Source organism: Symphalangus syndactylus, chromosome 10, assembly GCF_028878055.3.
Source record: "Symphalangus syndactylus isolate Jambi chromosome 10, NHGRI_mSymSyn1-v2.1_pri, whole genome shotgun sequence".
Lineage (NCBI taxonomy): Eukaryota > Metazoa > Chordata > Mammalia > Primates > Hylobatidae > Symphalangus > Symphalangus syndactylus.
Window position 1 is genome coordinate 54,655,663 of NC_072432.2, and position 25,440 is coordinate 54,681,102.

The following is a 25,440-nucleotide window of genomic DNA, read 5'->3' on the forward strand; positions in this document are numbered from 1 at the left end:
TATATCCTGTTTCTATTATTCCAGTGGTTACTCTTAAAATTTTAAGTTGTAACCAAACATTTTTTATTATTTTAGAATTAATCAATAACTCTCCTCTCCTGAACATAAAAAGAGGCTTAGCATGTCCTTAGTATATTCTACTCTGCTCCATGAATGTTGCAATTACTTAGAATTTTAGTGCTAGATTTAAACATTTTCTTTCATCTTATGTAGTATTTAAACTTACCTGTAAATCATACTTGTTTTTTGCTTACCACTGCCTCTTATATCCCACATCTTTCTTCTCTGATTTTTTTTTTTTAATTTTGCCTTCCTTGAGTAATCCTTTTTAGAATACCGCTTTAGGGGGTAAAACATTTTGACTCTTTATCTGTATTTTGGCCTCACACTTCACTAGCAAAAGAATTCTAGATTCAATTTTTTTCCTTTAGGGACTTTGTAAATATTGTTCCATATTTTCTAGAGGCCAATGTTGCTCATTTTTGTCTCTGCATGGATTTTCTGTTTTTCTTTTCCAGAAACTTTTAGACTTTTCTCTTTAACCTCCCAATTTCATCATGGTGTATAATAATAGTTGTAGTTACTACATTCGCCTCCCCTTCATGTAGTAACAACTTTACATGCATTGACTTGATACAGCTTCACAACTCTGTGAGGAAGGTCATATTTTATTACACACCTATTATAGAATGGGAAACTGAGGCACTGAATAATTAAATAATTTTCCCAACTTTAAAAAGTTAATAACTTTTTCCCAACTCATTTTCCAACAAATGAGTTTTAAAGCCAATGTTTGAACCCAGGAAGTTTGATTTTACAATCCCAACATTACTACTTTTCATTCATAGGGCTTAGCACTTGAGTGGATGCTTTTAATCTAAGCTTTATGCCTTTCTTCTTTGAGTAATTTTTTTCTGTTATTTCTTTTTCTTCCCATTATCTCTGTTCCTTGCTTTTATAATTTCACTTAGACAGGGTTGAGGCCTCTTAGATTCAGCTTTCGTATCTCTTTTCTTACACATTTTTCAGAATGTGTAAGAATGTAAGCACACGTTTGTGCCGTGTAATTTTTTTCAACTTTACCTTCCATATCAAAAAATCAGTTTTTTGTAATCCCAGCACTTTGGGAGGCAAAGGTAGGAGGATTGCTTGAGCCCAGGGGTTTGAGACCAGTCTGGACAACATAGCAAGACCTCATCTATTAAAAAATTAAAAAATTAGCTGGGCATGGTGGCATACACTTATGATCCCAGCTGCTCAAGAGGCTGAGGTGGGAAGATTGCTTGAGCCCAGGACATCAAGGCTGCAGTTAGCTATGATTGTACCACTGCACTCCAGCCTGGGCAACAGTGAGACCCTGTCTCAAAAAAAAAATCAGTTTTTAACTGATATCCATTAACTACATTAACTGTTTCCATTAACTATTTTCATTCATTATTCAGTTCTTCAATTGAATTTTCTTTTTTTTGAGACAAAGTCTCACTCTGTTGCCCAGCGGCCAGGCTGGAGTGCAGTGGTGCAGTCTCGGCTCACTGCAACCTCCATCTCCTGGGTTCAAGCGATTCTCCTGCCTCAGCCTCCCAAGTAGCTGGGATTACAGGCGCCCACCACCACACCTGGCTAATTTTTATATTTTTAGCAGAGTCGGGGTTTCGCCATGTTGGCCAGGCTGGTCTCAAACTCCTGACCTCAGGTGATCTGCCCACCATGGCCTCCTGCAGTGCTAGATTTACAGGTGTGAGCTACCACACCTGGCCCTTCAAATTTTTTATGAATTTTTAAATAAATTTAATTTTTTTTATTTCTAAGAACTCTCTTTTGTTGTTCTTTCCTTGTAATAGTCTACTCTTTTTTTTTTTTTTGAGATGGAGTCTTGCTCTGTCGCCAGGCTGGAGTGCAGTGGCGTGATATCTGCTCACTGTAACCTCCGCCTCTCAGGTTCAAGTGATTCTCCTGCCTCAGCCTCCCAAGTAGCTGGGATTACAGGCATGCACCACAACGCCCAGCTAATTTTTGTGTTTTTAGTAGAGACGGGGTTTCACCATGTTGGCCAGGATGGTCTCGATCTCTTGACCTCGTGATCCTCCTGCCTTGGCCTTCCAAAGTGCTGGGATTTACAGGCATGAGCCACCACACGCGGCCAATAGTCTACTCCTTTTTTTTTTTTTTTTTTTTTTTTTGAGATGGAGTCTCTCTCTGTCACCCCGGCTGGAGTGCACTGGCGCGATCTCCACTCACTGCAAGCTCCTCCTCCTGGGTTCACGCCAGTCTCTTGCCTCAGCCTCCTGAGTAGCTGGGACTACAGGCATCCGCCACCACGCCCGGCTAATTTTTTTATTTTTAGTAGAGACGAGGTTTCACCGTGTTAGCCAGGATGGTCTCCATCTCCTGACCTCATGATCCGCCCACCTCAGCCTCTCAAAGTGCTGGGATTACAGGAGTGAGCCACCACACGCGGCCCGTTATCTACTCTTATATTGTGGATATAATACTCTTTGGAATTTTCTGTTAATGCTAATTAGGATTTTTAAAAGTTCTCTTCTGAGCCCTATATTATCTGGTTTTTGTGGTCATTTATTTTGTATATTCATGTTATGTTTCTTTTATGTTATTAGTTTTCTTCAAGTATTTGGTAATCTTTTCTTCATATTGAGATTTATAAATAAAGAGGAAGTTGACTAGTATAGGTAAACAATAGGTTTTTTTCTTCCCTTTGGATAGGAAAGCTGACTAACTGACTATAGACTTCTGTATAATTGAAATTGCTTTTTTTTTTTAAGAGATGGGGTTTCACTCTGTTGCCCAGGCTGGAGTGCAGTGATGTAACCACGACTTACTGCAGCCTCAACCTCCTAGGCTCAAGTGATCCTCCCACCTTAGCCTCCCAAGTATCTGGGACTACAGGGGCACACCACCATGCCCAGCCAGTTTTTTGTTGTTGTTGTTGTTGTTGTAGAGACTGCATCTCACTATATTGCCCAAGCTGGTCTCAAACTCCTGAACTCAAGCAAACCTCCCACATCAGCCCTCCAAAGTGCTGGGATTACAGGCATGAGCCACTGAGCCTGGCTGAAATCACCATTTTTGTAGGTCAAAAACAGTTGACATCTGCAATTTTATACAGTTCAAAATAATAAAAATTCATAAATAGATATGTGTATGTTAGTGGTGTATGGTCATATTTTTTATTTATGGAGTATAAAGTCCAAACGCTTTGGAGACTACTGCTACAGATTAATCATAGACATTGCAGCTAGGCAGACTTCAGTTCAAATGATAGCTCTGGTAATTACTAATTTTTTAGTTTAGGATAAGTCACTTAACTGAGTTGCAATTAATTCCTTTATAAAAATGAAATTTAAAAGTATATTATTACTAAGAGTTTTGTAAGAATTATAGATAGTGTGTGTAAAAACCTAAGAAATCATAGATTCTTGGTAAACACTAGTTACCTATTATTTTGTGTTAGTAGGTCATTAAATTTAATATCACAAATATATAATGAAATTAAGAATTTTTTAAATTGGTACTGTTTTCTGTAGAGTATCACTTTTCATTAATTCCACAGAGTTATTTTAAGAGCTCCCTATGTTGCTAAGGAATTTTTAAAGAGGAATCAATATAAACAGATGATTGGCAGAGCTGGTCGTGCTGGAATAGATACTATTGGGGAGAGTATCCTCATATTGCAAGAAAAAGACAAACAACAGGTAATACTCAATTTGGTTGGTTGTTTTTGTCTTTTTCTTGGTTGTTGGTCTAGCGCTTTTATGAAATCATCTTTTAAAAATTAATTATTGCCGGGCGCGGTGGCTCACGCTTGTAATCCCAGCACTTTGGGAGGCCGAGGCGGGCGGATCACGAGGTCAGGAGATCGAGACCACGGTGAAACCCCGTCTCTACTAAAAATACAAAAAATTTAGCCGGGCGTGGTGGCGGGCGCCTGTAGTCCCAGCTACTCGGAGAGGCTGAGGCAGGAGAATGGCGCGAACCCGGGAGGCGGAGCTTGCAGTGAGCCGAGATTGCGCCACTGCACTCCAGCCTGGGCGACAGAGCGAGACTCCGCTCAAAAAAAAATAAAAAAATAATAAAAATTAATTATTAATTTTCTTTAAATGATGCTTTCTTTCCTATATGATTAAGAATTAGAATGGTTTGAAAATGTATGTATTTCAGACAATGAAATATATTTTTCCTATTTGTTTTTCTTCCATTTTTAATGAAGATAAATGTTAAATTCTTTTGTCTTCTGGCTGCACAAGATTTATGTAAAGTATAAAATATTTATATTAAATGCCATTTATTTTTAATAATAACACAAGACATGATGTTGCATTAACCTTTATAGGTATTGGAGTTAATAACTAAACCATTGGAAAACTGTTACAGCCATCTTGTTCAGGAATTCACCAAGGGAATCCAAACATTATTTCTCTCTTTGATTGGTTTGAAGGTATTTTTTTCATTTGTATCGTATTACTGTTATCTGAGGTAATAGAGGTTAAAAAGTTATGTAATAACTTTATATATGCAACTGTGTAGATTTTATACTAATTTTTTATTTAATAATTTTTTTCTTTTAATTTTTTTTCTTTTTAATTTTGTTTGTTTTCTCATCCACTTCAGTGATTAAGGTAAATTATTTTTAAAAGACCATGGAATGGTTAGGTGCAGTAGCTCACACCTGCAATCCCACCACTTAGGGAGGCTGAGACAGGAGGATCGTTTGAGCCCAGGAGTTCAAGACCAGCCTGGGCAACATGGCAAGACCCTATCTCAAAAAAAAAAAAAAGATCACTGAATCCTAATGCTTGGCATGTGGTTGGCACTTAATAAATACTTGAATTAATGAAATTGGCTTTTTTTTTTTCTTAGAGATGGGGTCTTGCTATGTTGGTTAGATTGGTCTTGAACTCTTGTCTTCAAGCAGTCCTCCCACCTTAGCCTCCCAAAGTGCTAGGATTATAGGCATGAGCCACTGTGCCTGGCCTGTTTTGTTTGTTTGTTTGTTTTTTCTTTAATCTGGGACATGGTGATGAAATTAACTTTGGAACTGAGCGTGGGTGAACTGGCAAGTTGGGGCATCAGTGGAGAATCTGGATTTGAGAAGCCAGAAGCAGAGGCTGGCCCAGTGGGTTTCAATTACTATGTCAAAAACTTTTCCAGGGAGGAATAGAAAGACAACATGATGGTAGATAGAGGGATCAAGTAAAGGTTCCCCTGCCCCCCTGCACTCTTCCACCCCCAGTATTAACTCTAATCATTTAGGTAGAAAACAGTACAAAAACTAAGTACATTAATAATCCAAAAACAAAGTATCAGTTCTTAAATATCTTAAAAGTATAATTTTAGCTTAATTGAATACTATATTAATAATGATTTTTATTAAAGTGGGAAGAAGCAATAGAAAATGTCTGTGCCCCATAATATTTTTCTTACCCCTTATATTGGTTTAATATGAAATTATGACTTACATTTTCCAGTTGAAATAGCATCAGAATTGTAAGAGAGAGAAATATACTTATTGATTGACTATATTTTAGTATAACATGCTGATTTCATTGAAATTGGCTAATAAAAATTATTCTAATTCAGAGTCAGCTCTACATCTGAATACTAAATGGAGGGTTAAGTATTCCTTATGATTGCCATTGTAAGTTATAAATAGTGAATAACAGTGAAAGAACAAGAAATGGAGATAGGAATGAGAGAGACAAAAATAGGTAGAGATCAACTATTTTTAGGTAACATTTTAGGCAAAATATTGTCTGACACTGTTTTAGTGGAAACTTGTATTTTTGTCAGTTCATTTTTTAATTTATTTTATGTTTTTTTATATTTTTTTATTATACTTTAAGTTCTAGGGTACATGTGCACAACGTGCAGGTTTTTTACATATGTATACATGTGCCATGTTGATGTGCTGCACCCAGAAACTGTTGTATTTTCCTTTTTTTTTTTTTAATGCAACTTTTAGAGCTAAAGGATGTTTTCACAGGTGGGTGGAATGCAGTGCAGGGAAGATCCCTAAAGGAGGCTGAGTGAGAATTAGTGAAAATTGGTTGGGGAGTAAATAGCACAGTTTTGGAGATATTGTGAAAAATTATTTAAAGATCTATTCAAAGGAGTTTTGGAATGAAAAATGGGTACATGTTTTCGTAAAAGGCATAAATATAATAACTATCATCCCCCTAAATTTTTTGTTAATTTTTAATTGCCATCATAAATTTATATATGCAACTGTGTAGATTTAATACTAATTTTTTATTTAAATAGCTGTGAGGTATGGAAGTGAGTTATCTTGATTAATATGCATTCAAGGTGATGCCTTGAATTAAGGAAAATGCTCCAATGATGTCCTGAATTTTTTCAGATTGCAACAAATCTTGATGACATCTGTCACTTCATGAATGGTACATTTTTTGGTGTTCAGCAAAAGATTTTATTGAAAGAAAAAAGTCTCTGGGAAATAACTGTTGAATCACTTAGATACCTGACAGAAAAAGGACTCCTACAAAAAGACACTATTTATAAGTCTGAAGAAGAGGTCCAATATAATTTTCATATTACAAAGTTGGGACGTGCTTCATTTAAGGGTAAGAGTTTACCTAAATCTTATTGATCATAGGAAACACATTGGAAAAAAATGAAAATTAAATTATACTTTCTTTAAGCTGGGCACAGTGGCTCATGCCTGTAATCCCGACACTCCGGGAGGCCAAGCAGGGGCGGATCATCTGAGGTTGGGAGTTTGAGACCAGCCTGGCCAATATAGTAAAACACTGTCTCTTTTAAATACAAAAAAAATTAGCCAGTCATGGTGATACACACCTGTAGTCCCGGCTACTTGGGAGGCTGAGGCACAGGAATTATTTGAACCTGGGAAGCCAAGGTTGCAGTGAGTCGAGATCACGCCACTGCACTCCAGGCTGGGCAACAGAGCGAGACTCTGTCTCAAAAATAAAAAAATAAAAAATTATACTTTCTTTAAGTTGTATTTATAATTTTATATTAATTGCATTAATCTTATAAGACGATAACTCCTTCAACTTTCAAAAGTTGAAAAATGTTTTGAATTATGAGTAAAGTACTGCAGAAGTATATAGAGAATAAGGTAGGCATCCCTCCTTCATGCTTCCCTCCCAGCAACCATACAAATCTTAATATTCTACCAAGAATAACAATTTGGTGTATATCTTTCCAGACCTTTTCTGTACATTTCATTTCAGTGCATAATATGTACATATGTACAGTTTTAAGTTTTTGTCTTTAAACAAATAATCATTTATATTATTCTGAAACTTTTTATAAATTAAAAAAATTTTTTTTCTTTTTTTAAGTACAGAGACAAAATCTCGCTATGTTTGCCAGCGTGGTCTCAAACTCCTCACCTAAAGTAATCTTCCTGCCTCGCAAAGTGCTGAGATTACAGGCATGAGACAACACATTTGGCCTGCAACTTGCTTTTTTTCTGAATATAATGTCTTAGAGATTGTTTCATGACAGTGAATAAAGTGTTGTGGGGGTTGTTTTGGTTGGTTGGTTTGTTTGCTTGTTTTTGACAGGGTCTTGCTCTGTTGCTGAGGCCAAAGTGCAGTGGTGCAATCTCAGCTCACTGCAATCTCCATCTCCTGGGCTCAAATGATTCTCCCACCTCAGCCCCCCGAGTAGCTGGGACTACAGGTGCATGCCACCATGCCTGGCTAATTTTTGTATTTTTAGTAGAGATGGGGTTTCACAATGGTGCCCAGGCTGAGGCTCTTTTTTAGTGAAAAATAATACATGTCTGTTGTTAAAAAAAAAAAAAAACCTAAGAACTCTGAATTTTGTTAAGGAAAGTGCCATATTCCTGTCCCATTTCAGGAGCTACTACTACCAGTTTGATATGTATTCTTTTTTTTTTTTTTTTGAGATGGAGTCTGGCTCTGTCGCCCAGGCTGGAGTGCAGTGGCGCAATCTCGGCTCACTGCAAGCTCCGCCTCCCGGGTTCACGCCATTCTCCTGCCTCAGCCTCTCCGAGTAGCTGGGACTGCAGGCGCCCGCCACCACGCCCGGCTAATTTTTTTTTGTATTTTTAGTAGAGACGGGGTTTCACCGTGGTCTCGATCTCCTGACCTCATGATCCGCCCGCCTCGGCCTCCCAAAGTGCTGGGATTACAAGCGTGAGCCACCGCGCCCGGCAGATATGTATTCTTTCAAATATTTTTATGTGTGTATTTATTTTTCAAATAGAATCATCATTTAAGTATTTTTTTCCAAATTGCTTTTCTCATAAGATATCATGAACATCTTAACAGATGAGTCTCTTTAAATCTATCTCATTTTTCTTTTAATACTACAGTCATCTATAGTATGGATGTACCATAATTTATTTAACCATTCGATGTTGATGGACACTTGCATTCTTTCTGATTTTTCTCTGTTATAAACAAGGCTGCATGGACATCTCTATGTATTTTGGGGTACATATGGAAATGTTTCTCTGGATTAGATTCCCAAAATAGTTGGATCAGAAGGTATGTACTTATTAAGTGTTGATGAGTACTATCAAAATGACCTCCAAAATAGTTATATAGTAAGATGTTATAAGAGAGTTTGAAGACTTTTTGCTATATTTAAGCAATTTCTACACAATACTTTATTTAAAACCATCTCTTTGCCCCTCTGGTAATTGTGAAAGATTGAATATTTGTATCTTTCTTTTAGGAACTATAGATTTAGCTTATTGTGACATTCTCTACAGAGACTTGAAGAAAGGTCTTGAAGGACTTGTGCTTGAAAGCCTTCTTCATCTAATCTACCTAACAACCCCCTATGATCTGGTTTCACAGTGTAACCCTGATTGGATGATATACTTCAGGCAGGTAAGAATATAATGTTTTTCAACTTAGGCTACTTCGTTTATGAATTATTACATGCTGTTTTGTTTTGTTTTTTAGAGATGAGGCTTTGCCATGTTGCCCAGGCTGGTCTCAAACTCCAAGGCTCAAGTGATCCTCCCACATTGGCCTCCCAAAGTGTTATGATTACAAGTGTAAGCCACTGTACCCGGCCTATTATATGCTTTTTATGAAGTGATTATTCACTTTTTTTCACTATTAAAATATATTTGGAATTGGATATTTTTTTCTTTCAGATTTTAAAAATTGTAATCTGGCAACAGCATTTATGGTTTAACTTTAATGTTACTTTTCTCTTAAATATAAACATATTTGTTATTGAAAAAAGTAAAGGTTAAAAAAAAGAAGAAAAGATTATCCGTGGTCCTATTTCCCCACAGAAAGTTACTGTTATGATCACCGCATTTTATAATCCCTAGAATGCAAAGAAAACAGTGAAAACCATCTCTGATGATTGAGAGTTTAGTTACATGAAAGCTCGGTCAGAGCCAAGTATGATAATACATTAAATCCAATGATGTTAATAACTGAAAAGGAATATTTATTTTACAACCTATCACAAAGTAGAACTGTCCATACTTATTATAAAGCCAAGTGGTAACATACAATACATTATGATTTTACTGTGAACAGGCTAGCTCTATAAACATATATTAGGGCTGCGTGTGGTGGCTCATGCCTGTAATCCCAGCACTTTGGGAGGCCAAGGTGGGAGGATCACTTGAGGTCTGGAGTTTGAGACCAGCCTGGCCAACACGGTGAAACCCCATCTCTTCTAAAAGAATACAGAAATTAGCCGGGCATGGTGGCGCACACCGGTAGTCCCAGCTACTCAGGAGGCTGAGGCAGTAGAATCTCTTGAACCCAGGAGGCGGAGGTTGCAGTAAGCTGAGATCATGCCACTGCACTCCAGCCTGGGTGACAGAATGAGACTGTCTCAGAAAAAAAACAAAAACAGAAACAAAAATGTTTATTAGGCAGAGGTAGTATACGTCTTTTAATCACAGGAAATTAACTTTATTTTTAATGTCATATTTTTAAATCATTACTTTTTTTTTTTTTCTTCGTCTCTTCTCAACTTCCTGAGTTTACATTACTCAGGAAGTAAGTTTTTTTTAAGTGGCATTATATAATGCAATTACTCTCAAAACCTTTCCTTCTCCTTCCCCTCCCTCAGCCATCTGGTATTAATCATAATCATGTAGTCCATGGAAACCAGTACTTGTGGCTATGCCTTTAAGTAATTCTAAAGTATGTTATATCCTAATGATATAACTTTAAAACCTGCAATATTTACAAATACATTTATCTTGTTTTTTGTATCCTGAATCATGAGAATGTGATATCAAAAGAAATACTGGATTTGGTTCACATGACAGATTTTTTGATGCTTCCATCTATTTGCTCTTTTTCCATGTAGTTCAGCCAACTCAGTCCAGCAGAACAAAATGTAGCTGCCATTCTTGGAGTCTCTGAAAGCTTTATTGGGAAGAAAGCATCAGGCCAAGCCATCAGAAAGGTACTGCATTCTTTTTTTCTTCCGAAATAATAAGTTCACTCAACACTTAGTTCACTCACTAAGTTTACTCAACAAAATTAATACCATTATATTGATCTTTTTTGGTTTACATGTTTTCCTTTAAATTAGTATAATGCTCCTTTTACTACTTAAAACATACTTGAGCATCCAAAATGTATGAATATTTTTAAACAACATTTATTTCTGGGTGGTGTGATGGCCTTTTTTTGGGTATCATGAAATGTTTTCATAATACTACACAATCCTGATATAAGTTCAATTCAAAGGAGGAAATACATTTTCTAGAAACTTTATATTAGGCTTTCTATTTGCTATCAAGGATTCTAAGATAGGATGGGTCTGGGTTTTTTGTTACTGCTTTTGTCATCCTAAAAGAACTCCTAGTCTAGTACTTATATTACGTAAAGCATTTTAGAAGGTCAAAGGGGATAAGCTAATACTCATTTGTGTGATATCTTATATTTTGGTGTTTTAAAATTCAGTCAGCAGGCATGAAGCAAGTTATCAAATGCATATACTAACTTTAAGAGAAATTGAAGTAATTCTTTCATAACCATACCTTCGATTTCCTTAAGATAATGTTATTTTCCCCCTTGTAATACACTTTTTTTTCATTTTAAATTTTATTTGGCAATCCAATTTACATTGAAACCTAGTTACCTTCCATTTTCCCCCACACCTTTTTTTTTTTTTTTTTTTTGAGGTGCAGTCTCACTCTGTCGCCCAGGCTGGAATGCAGCGGCATGATCTTGGGTCACTGACACCTCCGCCTTCCGGGTTCAAGCAATTCTCCTGCCTCAGCCTCCTGAGTCACTGGGATTACAGGCGCCCACCACCATGCCTGGCTAATTTTTGTATTTTTAGGAGAGACAGGGTTTCACCATGCTGGCCAGGCTGGTCTCAAATTCCTGACCTCAGGTGATCCACCCGCCTCGTTCTGCCAAAGCACTGGGATTACAGGTGGCTCCCAGGTTGGGAGCCACCGCATCCAACCTCCCCTATACCTTTTAAATTTGCGTAGACAGTACGGATTTCATTTTGTAAAATGGAAGATGATGTTTACTTACACTTAAATTGATGGTGCAGTGTCCCATGCATCACTGTGTCATAAAATAAAAAATATTGGGCCGGGCACAGTGGCTGACACCTGTAATCCCAGCACTTTGGAAGGCCGAGGTGAGTGATCATGAGGTCAGGAGTTCCAGACCAGCCTGACCAACATGGTGAAACCCCATCTCCACTAAAAATACAAAAATTAGCTATGTGTGATGGTGGGCACCTGTAATCCCAGCTACTCAGGAGGCTGAGGCAGGAGACTCACATGACCTGGGAGGCAAAGGTTGCAGTTAGCCAAGATTGCACCACTGCACTCCAGCTTGGGTGACAAAGCAAGACTCCGTCTCAAAAAAAAAAAAAAAAAAAAATCCGTGAGCCCAGCACAGTGGCACACACCTGTACTCCTAGCTTCTCAGGAAGCTAGGGCAAAAGATTTGCTTGTACTCAGGAGTTTCAGGCTAGCCTGGGCAACATAGTGAGACCCTGTCTCAAAAATAAAAATAAAAGTATCTGTAGTACTTAAGCATTCATGTTATCACCATTTTTAGATTGGGTCTTTTACTTTGGAAATGGCTATGTTGTTTAGACCTTCAAAATGCTGAATAAAAATATTTCTTAAACCTTTTATATCAAACTCTAAAATGTAAAATAAAAACAATATCATTAATTTGGAAATAATTATCAAATAATAATAAACATGCAAAAATCTTATTAGAATAGTATATCTTTTTAAGCTTGAATCCAGAGTTTATTTTTGTTGCATTTAATGTAATATAGTCAACAAATATTTGCCAAATTGATACATATTTAAAATAGTATGGACGTGAATTTATCTTAATTACAAATGGATTAATTACTAGTTTAATGTTTTGGAGGTATAATTTTTTAAAACTCTAGGGAACATATTTAAATACTTAAAATCTAATTGATTTCTCCACATTGAAAAAGAGGCGCCCCCCAGTCTTTTTTGAACATTCTTGATTTCTTGCAAAAGATTTTTTTTTTTTTTTTTTTTTTTTTTTTTGAGACAGTCTCGCTCTTGTGGCCCAGGCTGGAGTGCAATGGCACGATCTCAGCTCACTGCAACCTCCGCCTCCCAAGTTCAAGCAATTCTCCTGCCTCAGCCTCTCAAGTAGCTGGGATTACAGGTGCCCCGCCACCACACACAGCTAATTTTTGTATTTTTAGTAGAGACAGGGTTTCACCATGTTGGCCAGGCTGATCTTACACTCCTGACCTCAGGTGATATGCCTACCTCAGCCTCACAAAGTGCTGGGATTACAGGCGTGAGCCACCGTGCCCTACCGCAAAAGATCTTGAAATTGGCATAAAGCATTGTATTTTGCCATATAATAATTATGTCATTTTTCTTGGCTTAGGAAATACATTCTAAGAAAAAACCTACATTGACTCAATTTATAGTTAGTACTGAAGATACACTAAAATTGGGAAATTAAATAGCTTTCTTTTCCTACTTGATGTTCAGCTGTCATACTTTTTCAGCTTAATGCTTTTAAAAAAGTGATCCAGTATCAGCATGCAGAATCTGTAACTCATACATCCTTCAATTTGTCACTGTAAGTTCTCATTTCATTCTTTTACTATGGTGGAGGATATAATTTTATATTTTATTTTATTTTTTATTATTTTACAGTTTTTTTTTTTTTAATAGAGACAGAGTTTCACCATGTTGCCCAAGCTGTTCTTGAACTCCTGAACTTAAGAGATCCTCCTGCCTCAGCCTCCCAAAGTGCTGGGATTACAGGTGTGAGCTACCACTCCCAACCTCTCATTTTATTTTTTATATCTACTTTTTCTTTTTTAAGTTTGTCTTTTTTCCCTCAATTTTAAGAATTAATTAGTTTCTAAGCTTGATATTAGCTGTGAAATGCTTTATGCACAAATATGGTCATTAGGCACCACAGACAAAAGCAGGTACACAGAATCTAAATCATCAACTACAGGAAGCATTTTTCTATCTCTTTCAGGTGTTTTAGCTTGGACCATGTGGAAATCATAGGATCTAATATTTACTCTTAGTTTATAATATAGACAAGCTTATTAACATATTTATCTAAAGTACATTTGTCTGATTTATTATAATAATCACATACATATACAATTTACAAATACCAAGTAACTGTAAAGGTCTCTCTCCCCAACTCCTTCTTTTCCTGTGTTCATTTTCTATAACCGCCTTAATAAATTACCACAAATGGGTGGCTTAAAACAACAGAAATTTATTTTCCCACAGTTCAGGAGACCAAAAGCCCAAAATCAAGGTATTAGCAATGTTGATTCCTTCAGGAGCCTCTGAGGAAAAAGCCATCCGTGCCTCTCTCCTAGCTTCTGATGGTTACTGGCAGTCCTTGGTGTTCCTTGGCTTATAGATGCATCCCTCCAATCTCAGTCTCCATCTTCACATTGCTGCCTCCTCTGTGTCTCTCTGTGTCTTCTCCTCTTATAAGGACACTAATCACTGAATTTAGAGCCCACTGTAAATCCAGGATGATTTCACCTAGAGATCCTTAACTAATTGTATCTGCAAATATCTTGTTTCCAAGTAAGATCACATTCACAGGTACTAGGGGTTAGGATTTGTACATTTCTTTTTGTGGAGTGATGGAGAGGGGGTACAATTCCTTCCCTGTAGAAGGAAGTTTAATTTATATTGAAAATAATTTGGTTTCTCTTTTAACTTTTATTTATTTTTATTTTTATTTTTTTGAGACAGGGTCTCACTCTGTCGCCCAGGCTGAATGCAGTGGTGCTATCTCAGCTCCCTGCAATCTCTGTCTCCTGGGCTCAAGTGATCCCTCAGCCTCCCAAGTAGCCAGGACTACAGGTGCACACCACCACACCTAGCCACGTTTTTTGTTAGTTTGTTTTTTTGTGGAGACGGAGTTTTGCCATGTTGTCCAGGCTGATCTCAAACTCCTGGGCTCTTGCGATCTGTCTGCCACAGCCTCCCAAAGTGCTGGGATTACAGGCATGAGCCACTCTGCCTGGGCTTATCTTTTTTTTATAGTTGGAAAAATGATAATAAATTTGAATTAATCTGAAGTACATCTATTAGAAATTAGTTTTGTTTCTATGGAATTATTCTATCCTTGCTATTCTGTAATACAACTTCAGTTTTCCTATTGTCCAATTTTAATAACATACATTTTTAGCAGGTCTAATAAACGAATTTATTTGATTGTGTCTTTCTAGAAGGTGGACAAGGACGTTGTCAACAGGCTATATCTGTCTTTTGTTCTTTATACCTTGCTCAAAGAGACCAACATTTGGACTGTATCTGAAAAATTTAATATGCCTCGAGGATATATACAAAATCTTCTCACTGGAGCTGCCTCATTCTCATCTTGTGTGTTACATTTCTGTGAGGTAATTTCGTTGAATATATGATATTTACTTTGTGCATCTTCTGGTTTTAACTGTTACTAAACTAATAAGCCAGTTAGTCAGTATGTCAGCATTTTCTCCTTGTTGACATATTGTGTTATTACAGAGCACTAAAAAACTATTTAAAATGCACCTTTGTTTTTATCTGTTTATGAAACTACTATTATGTACTTATGGTAACAATATAAAAATTACTGAGTCAACTAAAACACATAATGAAAAGTGTCTTTTTAACCCAACTCTTAAAGCCACCATTAATAGTTTCAGGTATTTGGAATTAACTGTTAAAAACAACCTATTGATGTAGATTCCATGTGAATGTCTTTCACCTGAGTAATAAAAATGTCAGGTGTTTGGTTAGTAAGTGACCTATATCCAACAGCTACCATGCGACTATTTAGTACCATATTCTCTTTTTAAAAAAATTTAATTTTGACTGGATGCCATGACTCCCACCTGTAATCCTTGCACTTTGGGAGGCTGAGGCAGGTGGATCACTTGAGCCCAGGAGTTTGAGACCAGCCGCTTGAGCAATGTGGCAAAACCCTGTCTCTACAAACAATAACAAAAATTAGCCAGGCATGGTGGCACACACCTGTGGTCCCAGCTACTTGGGTCTCATTCTGATGCCCAGGCTGGAGTGTAGTGGTGCAATCCAGGCTCACTGCAGCTTTGACCTCCGGGGCTCGGGTGATCCTTCTGCCTCAGCCTCCTAAGTAGCTGGGATCACAGACATGTGCCACCACACCTGGCTAATTTTTTTTGTTTTTTTTGAGATGGAGTCTCAGGCTGGGGTGCAGTGGCACAATCTTGGCTCACTGCAACCCCCACCTCCCGGATTCATGCAGTTCTCCTGCCTCAGCCTCTAGAGTAGCTGGGATTACAGTCACACAACACCACTCCCAGCTAACTTATGTATTTTTAGTAGAGATAGGGTTTCACCATATTGGTCAGGCTGATCTCGAACTCCAGACCTCAAGTGATCTGCCTGCCTGGGCTTCCCAAAGTGTTGGAATTACAGGCATGAGCTACAGCGTCCAGCCAATTTAAAATTTTTTTTTGTACAAATCGGGGGGGTCTCACTATGATGCACAGGCTGGTCTTGAACTTCAGGCTGAAGTGATCCTCCGGGTTGGCCTTCTAAAGTGCTAGGATTACAGGCATGAGCCGCCATGCCTGGCCCCATATTCTCTTGATTGCCACTGTAATTTAGTATATTTGCTTCCAGTGTCAGGCAGCTATTTAAAAGTTTTTACATCAAATGTGTATTTTATAGAACAATTTAAGAAGAAAACCTTATACTGGCCATATGCATTTGCAATGGATTTAAGACTTTATTAAAATAAGCTTTCAGAATTCCTTTAAATAGCACAATAAAGCTTACCAGGCTTTTACATCCAGATAATTTTTTTATGTTTTTATAATATAAGCCATTTTTGCTGCATTTAAATTTCTTCTTATTGGGTGGCATAATAATCCTTTCCATATTTGTCTCCAAGTCAATTTTTTAAAACTTTTTTCCCATGAATTGTTTTCTAAACTTAAAATTTACTTCATTTTCCCTTTCTTAAACCTTCATATTCTGTATATGTATATGGCAATTAATTCTATCATATGTGCTAATGAAGGGAGTAAATAATTCAAAAATACTTGGCTTTCGATTAAATGATAATTATTTTAACAAATTTAGCTTTCTAAATATCTTTTACTTGTGCTGATTTTTAAATGTTGATTTATACCCCCTGAGCACATGGTAGTTAAACAGAAGACAAAAATTATGGGTAACAAGAAGAAGCTAGCCTTTAAAATGTATTTTCTTAAGTTTTCTATGTTTGTTGTTTTTTATATTTAAAGATGCTCTCCCTAATATTTTTTCCCTTTGTTTTCATTGCGACTATGAGGACTTGAGCCTTATAGAATTGTTCAAGTAAAAAACTCTAAAAAGCATCAAGAAAAACAACAATAATTTGATGGCTAATCCTAAGAAAAATCTAGCTGACAATTTGTACTCTAATTAATTTACTTCATTTATATATATCATAATTATATAATTACATATAAAATAATATAAATATTATATAATTATGTGATATATATTACATGTATATAATTTTTCAAATTATTATCAATAGAGACAGGGATCTTGCTGTGTTGCCCAGGCTGGCCTCAAACTCCTGGACTCAAGTGGTCCTCCCACCTTGGCCTCCCAGAGTGCTGGGATTACAGGCATGAGCCACCACACCTGTTCTACTTTCAATATTTCAAGGCAGGGGTGTTCAATCTTTTGGCTTCCCTGGGCCACACTGGAAGAAGAATCGTCTTGAGCCACACATAAGATACACTAACAATAGCTTATGAGCTAAAAAAAAAAAAAAAAAATCTCATGATGTTGTAAGAAAGTTTTTTTTTTTTTTTTTTTTTTTTTTTTTTTCTTTTTTTTTTATTATACTTTAGGGTTTTAGGGTACATGTGCACAATGTGCAGTTTTGTTACATATGTATCCATGTGCCATGTTGATTTCCTGCACCCATTAACTCGTCATTTAGCATTAGGTGTATCTCCTAATGCTGTCCCTCCCCCCTCCCCCCACCCCACAACAGTCCCCGGAGTGTGATGTTCCCCTTCCTGTGTCCATGAGTTCTCATTGTTCAATTCCCACCTATGAGTGAGAACATGCGGTGTTTGGTTTTTTGTCCTTGCGATAGTTTACTGAGAATGATGTTTTCCAGTTTCATCCATGTCCCTACAAAGGACACGAACTCATCATTTTTTATGGCTGCATAGTATTCCATGGTGTATATGTGCCACATTTTCTTAATCCAGTCTATCGTTGTTGGACATTTGGGTTGGTTCCAACTCTTTGCTATTGTGAATAGTGCCGCAATAAACATACGTGTGCATGTGTCTTTATAGCAGCATGATTTATAGTCCTTTGGGTATATACCCAGTAATGGGATGGCTGGGTCAAATGGTATTTCTAGTTCTAGATCCCTGAGGAATCGCCACACTGACTTCCACAATGGTTGAACTAGTTTACAGTCCCACCAACAGTGTAAAAGTGTTCCTATTTCTCCACATCCTCTCCAGCACCTGTTGTTTCCTGATTTTTTAATGATGGCCATTCTAACTGGTGTGAGATGGTATCTCACTGTGGTTTTGATTTGCATTTCTCTGATGGCCAGTGATGAGGAGCATTTCTTCATGTGTTTTTTGGCTGCATAAATGTCTTCTTTTGAGAAGTGTCTGTTCATGTCCTCTGCCCACTTTTTGATGGGGTTGTTTGTTTTTTTCTTGTAAATTTGTTTGAGTTCATTGTAGATTCTGGATATTGTCCCTGTTTGCAGATGACATGATTGTATATCTAGAAAACCCCATTGTCTCAGCCCAAAATCTCCTTAAGCTGATCAGCAACTTCAGCAAAGTCTCAGGATACAAAATTAATGTACAAAAATCACAAGCATTCTTGTACACCAATAACAGACAAACAGAGAGCCAAATCATGAGTGAACTCCCATTCACAATTGCTTCAAAGAGAATAAAATACCTAGGAATCCAACTTACAAGGGATGTGAAGGACCTCTTCAAGGAGAACTACAAACCACTGCTCAATGAAATAAAAGAGGATACAAACAAATGGAAGAACATTCCATGCTCATGGATTGGAAGAATCAATATCGTGAAAATGGCCATACTGCCCAAGGTAATTTATAGATTCAATGCCATCCCCATCAAGCTACCAATGACTTTCTTCACAGAATTGGAAAAAACTACTTTAAAGTTCATATGGAACCAAAAAAGAGCCCGCATCGCCAAGTCAATCCTAAGCCAAAAGAACAAAGCTGGAGGCATCACGCTACCTGACTTTAAACTATACTACAAGGCTACAGTAACCAAAACAGCATGGTACTGGTACCACAACAGAGACATAGATCAATGGAACAGAACAGAGCCCTCAGAAATGATGCCGCATAGCTACAACTATCTGATCTTTGACAAACCTGACAAAAACAAGAAATGGGGAAAGGATTCCCTATTTAATAAATGGTGTTGGGAAAACTGGCTAGCCATATGTAGAAAGCTGCAACTGGATCCCTTCCTTACACCTTATACAAAAATTAATTCAAGATGGATTAAAGACTTATATGTTAGACCTAAAACCATTAAAATCCTACAAGAAAACCTAGGCAATACCATTCAGGACATAGGCGTGGGCAAGGACTTCATGTCTAAAACACCAAAAGCAATGGCAACAAAAGCCAAAATCGACAAATGGGATCTCATTAAACTAAAGAGCTTCTGCACAGCAAAAGAAACTATCATCAGAGTGAACAGGCAACCTACACAATGGGAGAAAATTTTTGCAACCTACTCATCTGATGTTGTAAGAAAGTTTACAAATTTGTTTTGGGTGACATTCAAAGCCATCCTGGGCCGCATGTGGCCTGTGGGCCACAGGTTGGACAAGCTTGTTTTAAGGTATTTTTTATTTTAAAAAGTTATAAATGGTACGAAATGGCACATTAATTGTCTTAGTTAAGATGCTTTTAACTACAAGTTACAGAAAAACCCATCAAGGTTTAAACAATAAGAAAAAATAATTATTTTATATAACAGGCATGCCAGAACTAAGGCAGCTTCAGGGTTAATTGATTCAATAGTTCTGTTCAAGATTTTCTTCTTTTTACTCCGCCATCTTCATTACGTTGATTGATTTCTTAGTGGTCACAAGATGGCTAGCTAATGCTGTTCCATTCATCATGTACTCTCACAGTGATATCCAAAGGCTAGAAAAGGACCTTTAAAATAAAACTACTGTAATAGAATATTGCAAATATCTATGACAAAATATTATATTGAATTCCCATTTACCCATCCAGCTTTAACAGTTATTGACTCATGGCTTCCAGTATTTTTATTATTGTATTGTTGCATTGAACATCATGTTGCATTTGAATATTTCCATATTTAATATTCATCTTCAGGATAAATTCCCAGATGTAGGAATTGTTTTTAGTGGCTTGGGAAAGAAAAACTATGCATTTGCTTCCAGGTATTTTGATTAAAATGACCAGAACTCTTTTTATTGACTTATTTTTCAATTTTCAATCTTTTCCTCATCCTAAAACCAGTTCCTCAGATTCCTCAGGGTCCTTACCATGTTTCTTCACATCTGTTTTGCTTAGAATCATCTTTCATCTCTGGCTTAACTCAAGTTCCAGAACTTATATAAGGAACATTCTCTCTGAGCCCCCTATCACACAAAGCAAACTTTGAAATAACTTACAAAATTTAAATTTTATATGTTTCTTTGTGTTCTACAGGAGCTTGAGGAGTTTTGGGTTTACAGAGCCCTTTTGGTAGAACTTACCAAGAAGCTGACTTACTGTGTAAAGGCAGAATTAATCCCTCTCATGGAAGTTACTGGAGTTTTAGAGGTCAGTAGCTTGCTGGTTTCCCAATTGAAATTATGTCGAATTAATACAGAAGCCAGGTTTTATTATTTTGTGAAGTCTTAATATAGGAGAAGTGATAGCAAGAGCCTTATTGCTCATTTGTCATGGGAATTTTTTATTTAAAACAAATAGCTGCTATGGCCTTCCAGAAATCCACTGTTACTAGATGGCATACCTGATGAAAAATCTCAGTTGTGAAAAAAAAAACATAACAGGAAGGGTGGGGGTGACTGTCTCCAAGTATGTTGTGCTACTAATTGTCCTTAATACTTCTTCCTTCCTCCACTCCTTTGAAGAATTACCTTCTGTCAGTTTGGAATCAGTGCTTGTTTAAGGTAATGGTGATTCAGTGGCAGCAAGGGTCATTTGTATTTTTTCTAAGAGAGTAAGAAGAAAGGGTTCGCAACTGGTTTTCCAGCTTTCTATTTTCAGCCAACCCTCAACTTCAGTTTATTCTCTGTTATTCCGTTCTTGAGTCAGAGGAGTTCTATTTAGGACACACACACACACACACACACAGAGAGAGAGAGAGAGAGTGACACCAGTGGTCCCCTGAGTAGATGGTAAGAGCACTGAAAGATATTGGACTTGGCCGGATGAGGTGGCTCATGCTGTAATCCCATCACTTTGGGAGGCCAAGGTGGGTGGATCACTTGAGGTCAGGAGTTCAAAACCAACCTGGCCCACATGGTGAAACCCCATCTTTATTAAAAATACAAAAATTAGCCAGGTGTGGTGTCTTGCGCCTGTAATCCCAGCTACTTGGGAGGCTGAGGCAAGAAAATTTTGTGAACTTGGGAGGTGGAGGTCGCCATGAGCCAAGATCGCACCATTGCACTCCAGCCTGGGCAATAAAGCAAGACCCTGTCTCAAAAAAAAAAAAGAAACAAAAGAAAAAGAAGAAAGAAAGATACTGGACTGGAACATTTTACTTGAGGATATGAGATGATGCCACCAACCTAAGTGCTTTAATGGGTTTTATTCTTGATTGCAGCACACGTCAGTTGACTCAAGCTGAGTAGAACTATAGTTACCTTGTAGTCAGTTTGGAACCACCCAAATGCATTTTTTAAAATTCTTCCGAATTCTCATGTCTTATCTCTTCATATTTACTTTATTATCTTAGTTTATCCCATTCTCTTACATGCAGTTTTCGTTCTTTTCAGTGAAGTGCTTAATTTTCTTTTTTCTAATCCCAAACTATTATCCTACTGATTTTTGTGACACTTTTCAGGGTCGAGCAAAACAGTTATACAGTGCAGGTTACAAAAGTCTAATGCACTTAGCTAATGCAAATCCTGAAGTGCTCGTAAGGACAATTGATCATTTATCAAGACGCCAAGCCAAGCAAATTGTTTCATCAGCAAAGGTAAGCAAACAAACCATTTTTTAACCTTAATAATCTTGTGTAATGTTATTTCCTTGTATTGCAGACATCAGAACAAAAACATTTCGCATTGCATAACTGTTTATTTGTATAGATACAAAAGTACATACTCATATTTGTGAGTAAAAATAGTGCATCTGTTGTGACACAAGCTTTGCTAAACAGAAAAAGGACCTGCTAAAAAATAAAGAAAATTTCAGTGGTGGCTCATGCCTGTAATCCCAGCGATTTGGGAGGTCAAGATGGGAGGATGGCTTGAAATCAGGAGTTTGAGACCAGCCTGGGCAACATAATGAGACTCTGTTTCTGCAAAAAAATTGAAAAACTAACTGGGTGTGGTGGTTTGTGCTGTAGTTCTAGCTACTCAGGAGACTGAGGCAGGAGGATCGCTTGAGCCCAGGAGTTCAAGGCTGCAGTGAGCTAGGATGACAGAGTGAGACCCTGTCCCCCAAAAAAAAAAAAAAAATGCCAGGCATGGTGCCTCATGCCTGTAATCCCAGCACTTTGGGAGGCTGAGGCAGGTGGATTACCTGAGGTCAGGAGTTCGAGACCAGCCTGGCCAACATGGTGAAACCCCATCTCTACTAAAAATACAAAAATTAGCCAGGCTTGGTGGCACACGCCTGTAATCCCAGCTACTCAGGAGGCTGAGGCAGGAGAATTGCTTGAGCCCAGGAGACGGAGATGGCAGTCAGCCGAGATCATACCACTGCACTCCAGCCTGGCCAACAGAGCAAGACTCTGTCCCAAAAAAAAAAAAAAAAAAAAAAAAAAAAATGGCTGGGTTTGGTGGCTCACTCCTGTAATCCCAGCACTTTGGAAGGCCAAGGCAGGTGGATCACTTGAAGCCAGGAATTTGAGACCAGCCTGGCCAACATGGTAAAACCCTGTCTCTACTAAAAATATAAAAATTAGCCCGGCATGGTGGCCCACACCTGTAGGCCCACACCTGTAATCCCAGCTACTCAGGAAGCTGAGGCATGAGAATCACTTGAACCCAGGAGGTGGAGGTTGTAGTGAGCCGAGATTACGCCACTGCACTCCAACCTGGGTGACAGAGTGAGAGTCTGTCTAAAAAGAAAAAAAAAAAAAAAAGGCAATTTCAAGGGTTCATTGAAGTACAAAGAACCCTGGAAGTCACTGAGCTCTGCCTCCCAAAGTTCTCTTCACAGGAATCCTTTCCTCAGCATCCCAACATCTGGTCTCTCCACCTTTGAGCGCCATCACTGACAAGGAGCTTGCATCATCAAAAATTAGGTTGTTCTATTTTTGTACGTTCTTAGTGTTACAAAAATTATTCTGATATACTGAGGCTAAATTTTGCCTTCTTAGAAAAATTTCTACCATTGCATCAGAGTACCACCTCTGGAACTGGACTCTTTGTTTGTTTGTATGCTGTTTTTCACATATTCAAAAACAGCTCTTATTGCCCCCAAGGGTTTCTCTTTTCTGTTGCTTTTGTCTGTATTAAATAATCAAGTTTTAGGCCGTTCACTATCCTAGTTACTCTTTGCTAGATGCAACCCAGTTTGTCATTGCCTTCTGCTCCCTGTGGGTAAAGCCATTCCACAGCAATTTGAGATTATTTCCCTCTTGATCTCAACTATAGTTCTAAGTCTGAAATTGCTTGGCTTCTTTGAAGCTTCATTGTTTTACTATTTTCATATATAAATCAGAATTAGCTTTCCATCGTTTTTTAATGGTGCTCACATTGCTTACATTACCTTAATTGTTCTTTACAACAAACCTATGAGGTGGACAAAGTCAGTGTTACCCCCAATTTATAGATGAAACCGCTAAGATTGACCTTGTCCCATTAAATTAGGAGTTCTTCGGGTTGGTAGGGATGAAGTTATAGTCATTTCCTTTGCTATGGCACCTAAAAAAAAAAAGTTCATTAAACTTTCACACACTTGTTTTAGCATTTACTAGTGATGTTTGCCTAACTCCATTATTTCCATGATGTTTATCAAGAGGTGATTTTCTAACTTCATTATTCCTTCTGGATTTATTTACTGATGTTTTACTGTGAGGAAAAGCTTTTCCTTTATTTATTCATTTATCAGTATGTGCTCAGGTTCAAATATATTCAATGGGTTATAACCCATTAATAACATTACTTATTTTGGTGCTCAAATGGCCTCAGATTTGGCCAGTGGAAGCCCCTGAAAACTGGTTTGTGTGGCTTTTTGACCTGTCGTCATCATTCTTGAAGTATTTTCTTACTTTCTGGCTGTGTCTGTTAGCATCTAATCATTAGGAGGCAGAAACCACACAGTAATTTGAACAGGCCTCTAAGGGGTCAACAGAACTTTAAAGAATTCAGGAAGGAATACATTTGAGAGACGGTCCACCCCCACCCCACAGCACCCCTGTGGATGGGATCCAGACTTCATTGCGACTGGATGCTGGGAAGTTTGTTGTGGTGCTACAGCCAAGGCTAATTAGCAGAAACTGCCCACGGAGTGCTGACAAAACTGCCAGGAAGCTGCCTACAATGTACTGTTGAACTTGCTCAGAACCCAGCTCTAGGGCCCATGGAACCAGGGCACTAGCTAGGAACACCCTAGCTGATGTGTGTCTATGTGTTTTTCTATACTTATATGTAAATTACTGAAGGCCATGAGCTCATACTGATAACCCTAATTCTGATTTTTCCGGGTACATACACTACATAACAGAGTCTAACTCCAAAATTTAGTGGCTTAAAACAGCCATCTTATTTTGCTCATGTTTTTGTAGATTAGGAATTCTGGAGGGGTTCAGCTGGGTGCTTCTCACTTGGGTCTCATGCAACTGTAGTCAGAAGTTGACTGGAGCTATAGTCATAAGGCCCAACCAAGCTGGTGACGCGGGTGACTCACTCACATGACCAACAGCTGATAATTGGAGGCAACTGGGGCTTTTCAGCTTTCAACTGGAGCAACTACATATGGCCTTTCCGTGTGGCTTCAGTCTTTATGGCATAGAAACTAGGTTTTGAGAGGGAATGTCCAGAAAATGAGCATTCTAAGATATCCAGGCAGAAAATGCAAGAAGTCTTCTGAGCCAACCTCGGAAGTTATACAGTGTCGTTTCCACTGCATACTGTTGGTTACTAGAAAACCATTAAGACCTAGATTGAAAGGAAAGGGGATCAGACCACCTCTTCATGAGAAGAGTGTCAAATAATTTGCAGTCATCTTTAAAATCTGCCCTCTGGTCACAAATTGTTTGTTCCTCCCACATGCAAAATATATTAAACCCCAAAAGGCTTTTCCATTATAGTTTCTATTAGGAAAAACTCAAAGTCTTTTTTGTTGTTGTTGTTCCCCCACTCAACACTTAACAAACTCAACACAGACAGGAGATTTCTGTGACCAAATGTGAGGGATTTCTCCCCAAAAAACAAGCAATCATTTCTGTAGCAGACACCAGCTGGGTGTCCTGACGCTATCTAGCTGGAGTCTGGGCTTCTAAAACTTCTTACCAATTCAAGTTGGGGTTCCCTCAACCTCTTCTCTGGGTTCAGTCAGCTCATGAAACTCAGGAAAACATGCATATAATACAGGATATCACAAAGATATAGATGAAGAGATTCATAGGGCAAGGTATGGGGGAAGTGGCACAGAGCTTCCATGCCCTCTCTGGGCACAGCACCCTCCATATGTTCAGCTGTCTGGAAGCTCTGTGAACCCTGTACTCTTAGACCTCTTATGG

General features: G+C 37.9%; 1 protein-coding gene across 18 annotated transcripts in view; it reads left to right on the forward strand.

Annotated features, from left to right (window-relative positions):
• The window catches only part of HELQ (helicase, POLQ like), a 64,788-nt gene that overhangs the window by 20,169 nt on the left and 19,179 nt on the right, over positions 1 to 25,440 (forward strand). For 16 of the 18 annotated variants that reach the window (XR_010113840.1, XR_010113839.1, XM_063610313.1 and 13 more), the window contains 8 exons: positions 3,569 to 3,710; positions 4,349 to 4,453; positions 6,374 to 6,596; positions 8,707 to 8,864; positions 10,321 to 10,419; positions 14,710 to 14,883; positions 20,223 to 20,336; positions 21,589 to 21,723. Coding sequence is in view for 14 of the 18 variants with exons in the window: in XM_063610313.1 (XP_063466383.1) it covers positions 3,569 to 3,710; positions 4,349 to 4,453; positions 6,374 to 6,596; positions 8,707 to 8,864; positions 10,321 to 10,419; positions 14,710 to 14,883; positions 20,223 to 20,336; positions 21,589 to 21,723 (1,150 nt within the window). In the remaining 4 variants the exon portion in view is untranslated. Of the gene's footprint in view, positions 1 to 3,568; positions 3,711 to 4,348; positions 4,454 to 6,373; positions 6,597 to 8,706; positions 8,865 to 10,320; positions 10,420 to 12,999; positions 13,074 to 13,150; positions 13,262 to 14,709; positions 14,884 to 20,222; positions 20,337 to 21,588; positions 21,724 to 25,440 lie in introns of those variants that run through there. The other 2 variants (XR_010113841.1, XR_008660750.2) reach the window with 2 other exon arrangements.